The sequence below is a fragment of the Thamnophis sirtalis genome, unplaced genomic scaffold (assembly GCF_051295495.1).
Source record: "Thamnophis sirtalis isolate CommonGarterSnake01/CBP01778 unplaced genomic scaffold, rThaSir2_p1.2 scaffold_3, whole genome shotgun sequence".
Lineage (NCBI taxonomy): Eukaryota > Metazoa > Chordata > Lepidosauria > Squamata > Natricidae > Thamnophis > Thamnophis sirtalis.
In genome coordinates, this window is record NW_028261383.1 from 171,423,275 (window position 1) to 171,428,631 (window position 5,357).

The 5,357-nt window shown below is 48.5% G+C and overlaps 1 protein-coding gene across 1 annotated transcript in view; it reads left to right on the forward strand.

The window, feature by feature from the left end:
- SHFL (shiftless antiviral inhibitor of ribosomal frameshifting) overlaps window positions 1–5,257 on the forward strand; it is a 32,476-nt gene extending 27,219 nt beyond the window's left edge. The window contains exons 8-9 of the mRNA XM_087710943.1: window positions 2,244–2,395; window positions 4,544–5,257. Coding sequence (XP_087567069.1) covers window positions 2,244–2,395; window positions 4,544–4,758 — 367 coding nt within the window. The 3' untranslated portion in view covers window positions 4,759–5,257. The remainder of the gene's footprint in view (window positions 1–2,243; window positions 2,396–4,543) is intronic.
- The last annotated feature ends 100 nt before the right edge of the window (window positions 5,258–5,357 follow it).

Below are 5,357 nucleotides of genomic sequence, written 5' to 3' on the forward strand. Positions count from 1 at the left end.
AAAAATTTTTGAAACCCACCACTGACACACACACACACACACACACACACACACACACAGACTCACATGAGAGAGAAAGAGAAAGAAAGGAAGAAAGAAATAAAGGAAGAAAGAAAAAAAGAAAGAAAAAGTGAGAGAGAGATGAAAGAAAAAAAGGAAAAAGGGACAGAGAGACAAAAGGAAGGAAAGAGAGAGAGAGGGAGAGAGAGAGAACACATAGCCGGCAAGCCACTCCCACCAGGTCACATGGCTGGCAAGCCACTCCCACAAAGGAGGCCACACCCACAGAGTAGGTTCGAAATTTTTTTGAAACCCACCACTGATGTGTGTTGACATATCCTGAATTACAAGATGTGGAGGCCTTCAAATCTTTCCTTGGTAGCTAGAACAGAAGAAGAGCTATCTGAATTTTGAGAAAAGCAGCCTCCTTTCCTTCGCGGAGTATTCAAAGATACCCAGTTTGACTCTCAGAAATTGGATGCTCTGTGTGTTTCTAACTTGAGCAAGTAAGAACCTGGGACGGCGCTTTTTAGAATCTTCAGTCTGTACGTAGAACACTCCCACACCTAAGAAGCATCTGTTTGCGTTATCGTGATCATCAGAGAGTCAGGTATCTTGGTGAAAGTGCTAGCCTAGAAACTAGAAAACTGAATTCTAGGCCACCCTTACGCCTGAAAGCTGGCTGGGTGACATTGGGCCAGTCACTCTATCTCAGCCCAACCCAGCTCCCAGAGTGGTGGTGGTGATGGGGGGGGCAGGTAGTTGCTGTGAGTTAGGTAACCATAGCTCTAGTAAAGGATCCTTGGTGTTTTCTGAGTCTGCTTGTTTTCTTACAGACATTTCATTACCATAACTAGGTAACATCTAGTGACTAGCACTGACGATGTTATCTAGTTAGGGCAGTGGTGGGATTCAAATACTTTAACAACCAGTTCTCTGCCCTAATGACCAACGGGGTAGATGGGGCTCGGTGGTCATGTGACTGGGCGGGCGTGGCCAACTCAACATCACTCAGGTCGATGGGCGCTTCGCCTCAGCTGTTACAATGTCATAAGGGTTAACCGGAGAGGCAGTTTCTGTAAGCAGGGCAACAAAGATGAGGCTAGAAACAACACCAGAATGTTTCCTCCCTGCCTTCCTTACAGGATTAGCCCTGGAAAGTGGGGAAAAAAACAAAAGGAGATTTCTTCCAACAACCGGTTCTCTGAACTGCTTAGAAAGTTACCAACCGGTTCTCCCGAATAGGTGCGAACTGGCTGAATCCCACCACTGAGTTAGGGTCATGAAATGTCTTCAAGAAAACAAGCAAGCTCAGAGAGCACCCAGGACCCCTCATTTCAACCCTGAGCTACAAATATTCACCTTTATTAATAGTTCTAATATTTCTTATCACACTGGGAGCAATGAAGGTGGAGGCTGCCCATTGGTATTGTTAAGCTAGTTTGCGTCTTCCACGTTCTGGGCAATGTGTATTTATTTTGCAAAATTTGCCGGTTGCAGAATCTGTACAGTCTCACAACACATTGTGAATCATTAAAAGTTATCTTTCCTCTTTAGTTCGGTGGCCTGAGGAAAAGTTATAAAAGACAGTGCTATGAATTATAATAAAACTAGGCCCTGGGGATGGGGTAGAATGAACAGGCCATAAAGTTTTATAGTAAGCTGCCCACAGTCACATATGTCAGATAGGTGGCTGTTGTGGCCCAGCAGGAGCCGTTGGAGCTGCCACCAGACTCCGACAGCGAGGGGCCCTATGAGTCGGCTCTGGAGGATGTGGAGGACCCTGGACCCGACTCCGAGCAGGGCGTTTGGCCACCAGGAGGCGCATGAGCCTTGGACCAGTGGGGAGGAGACAAGGGAGTGTGATCCGGACGTCAGCAGTGGGGAGGAGCCAAGGAAGTTGTTCCTGAATGCCCGGCACCGGAGAGCTAATAGGCGTAAAGAACAGTTGCTCAGTAACAGGAGGTAATTGCACTCAGCTGGTGGTCATTAGGCTCCTCTCAAGACTATAAAAGGAATCCTTGTGCACACACCCCTTGGAGAACTGTAGTGTTAGCTTGGCAGGCTGGATTGCTGCCAAGGCCTGTCTGTGCTGGATTGCTGCCAAGGACCTGTCTGTCTGTTAATAAATTCCGTAAAGTATCTTTGGCTCGGCGTGCTTTGGTGTGGGACGAGGTGGGGTCAGAATAGGTGGCTATATAAATCAAATAAATAAAGGACCTACTTCTGCCTACCCCATACAGGGGATCAGCTCAGATGGGGGCACCATCTCCTTGCTTCCAGTGCCATACACCTGTACTCCCAAGTCGTATCCTCCCACCTCGAAAGTTCCATGGAGGACCCCGAGGCAGACAGCAGCATTCTTGCTTTGCAGAAGATTGCTACAACCGATCAGGTGAGATTGGCCGTGCCCTGAATCTTCAGAATCCCTGCCATGTTCAACAGGCAGTATGCGCGTTATCTTCCGGGATGCTACACCAAATTGATGTCGGTCATTGTCAGCAAAAAGGCAGTGAAAACGTGATTTTCATTTTTCTTTATTTAGCTGGTTTTAATACCTTATTAAAAAAAAAATACAGCACCTTCTGCAGGGTTGTTTGGAATACTTTCTGGGGATAAATACAAAAATATCACAGCAGGCAGGCAATTTTTGGGGGGCTCACAGGATTGTTCTGGTTATGGATTCCATGCCCTCTATCTGAGTCAGCACCGGGGCGTGGAAAGGATCTTACTGCTACAGTGACATGCGGTGAGCTTTATGGCTGGTGAGGCAAGCGGGCAAAAGCCACCGTATGTCTATCGCCCTCTGTCTGCCAGCATCGGGGCTTCGGCGGGGCTTTTGGAAAGCCCCGCCAAAGCCCTGGCACAGCTTTCCAAAAGCCCCACTGAAACACCACCGCTGTGTCCGCCATACAGGCAGGATGCGTCCCGCTCTATGGCAGACACAGCGGCAGGGCTTTAAAGCCTCGGCGCTGTGTCTGCCATACAGGCGGGACGCGTCCCGCTCTATAGCGGACACAGTGCTGGGGCTTCGGCGGGGCTTTCCGAAAGGGCAGCACTCCGAATGCGGCCTAAACCACAGCCAGGGCAGAGGGGAAAGCGGCGGCAGCAGAGGAAGCGGTAGCGATGGCCGATGAAGTTCCTGCGATGCAAAGTGCCCCGCCGCTGCCGAGGCTGACATTCACGCCGCCGCCGATGCTGCGGGCGGGCGGCAGCGGGGCACTTTGCATCGCCGGAGCCGCCAAGCGCCTTTGCTGCATACCCGGGTCTGCAGCAAAGGCGCTTGGCGGCTCCCGATCTGCTCCCGATCGGCTCCCGATGCAAAATGCCCCGCCACCGCCGAGGCCGCTGCCCGCCCGCTGCCCCAGCCTGCAGCCAGCCTAGCAGTTACATCTGTGGGCTTTACTTCTCAGTAGCCCCATATTCGCTTACCATGTTTGTTGGCCATAAATTCCCAAGTGGCTTCCATATGCAGATTGTTTAATTTCTCATGTCGGGGATGATAATAACAATGTCTTAATGTAGACTTAATCATTCTTAAGGGAGAGATTTTGAAATAAGAGACCTCTAAGTCTTCTGATGGTTCTGCTCTTGGCGGCTCCCGCGATGCAAAGTGGAGAGTTGAACTTGCTCGGCGCATGAACTTTTCCAACACAGGCGCGTTTTACAAGCAAGGCTCCTGCTGCTAGATTGCGCAGTTGCTCAACTGCAAGGAAGGCATGATTCGCTGCTCCCAGATCAGGAGGCGGGGAGAATCACGTGCCTCCTTTGCATACGAAATTTTTCGCTTTTTAACCCTTGCTTAACTCTTGAAAGGCGAAAAATTCCTTAGGCACAGGAGGCCCATAGTTCTCTCGCCTCCTCCTATAGTTAACACTAAGCAGACTCCAAGTCACTGTGACTTGGAATCTGGCAGCAACTACCTTGGCTTTAATTATTTTTTAAAAAAATCTTTAAAATTCTTTCCTTTTCCTCATGACTGGTGAGGCCACGCCGCCCCTGCCTCTAGTGACTGCACGTCCCTGTACTGCTATCTAGAAAAGGTGGAAGTAGTAGGTTCCACCACAAAACCGCGTTCGACTAAAGCGCGCTCGACGAAACCGCGTAGCTGACGTCATCACAGCGCGACGAAAAAAGCACGCTGTAAACGCTAAAGCTAAAATTAACCCCTAACCCTAACCCTAACCCCCCTAAACCTAATCCTAAACCTAACCCTTAACCTAACCCTTAACCTAATGCTAAACCTAATCCTAACCCTTAACCTAACCCTAAACCTAACCCTTACCTTAACTTGAATCGGCTTGCTTTCAAAGCGCTATTTAAAGCGCCCTTTTTTCTCCTCGGTCGCTGTTGTCGCCCTGCTGATGACATCAGCGACGCGGTTTAATCGGGCACACTTTAGTGGAGCGCGGTTTTGTCGTGCCACGGAAGTAGTAGGGGTAGGGAAGCAAGTTAAGCTAGGGTTTCGGGTTATCAAAAAATAGATCTCCAGTTTGATCACAGGGGCAGCAGTCAGCCGTTATTCTCTTCTCTTCTCCTGCAGAGCCTCATATTCCTGGAACCTATTGTGTTCATCCACAAAGCCGGATAAGGAATCGCTTGCCAAAAGTCATCTGTCCCAGCCTAGTGCACGATAGCACTGGTTCCACAGTAGCCACTTGCATAAGCCAAGGCAGCCTATGTGTGGACATTGACGACCTCATCTTAGAGGATCTGAAGGAACAGGATGAGGAGAACGACAGCGAGGGCAGCAATTAGCCATCTGCAGGCTTGAGATGCCAGCCATCTTGCGAGAGATGGACAGAAGGTTGCAAATTAGGGGAAATGGTATTTGTATGGGATCTTACTTTACATTCTCCGGAGTTCTGTCCCTTTCTGTTTTAATCATGGAAAGCAATTTGTTCGAGTCCAACTTTCAACTGGGGAAGCTTCGTCATCACCATTAAGCTCATAGAGGTGCACTTTATGCGACCAAAGTATTAAAGATCATGGAATTGGAACTGGGGGATCCATGTGGCAAGCAATAACCCAATAGATGAAAAGAATAATTCTCATTGTGATATATTTTAATTCTTGAAATATGAAACCAAACGATCAAATATTTTTCTTAATTAAAAAGGACAAGCAACCACTCTTCAAAGTACTTGCATAATAATAATAATAATGCTATTGAAGTATAACTTATACCATATATAAACCGTTTTTCTCTGTAAATATTAGAACAGGACCGTCAAATTTGCGGCTGGCAGGCCAAATGCGTCCACGCCAGGTTTAGCAGAGGGGGGGGGGGAAGTCCCAATACATCACGTGGCAACGTGAGAATTATCCTTTTTAAAGGGCATGAGAGTGGGGAGGGA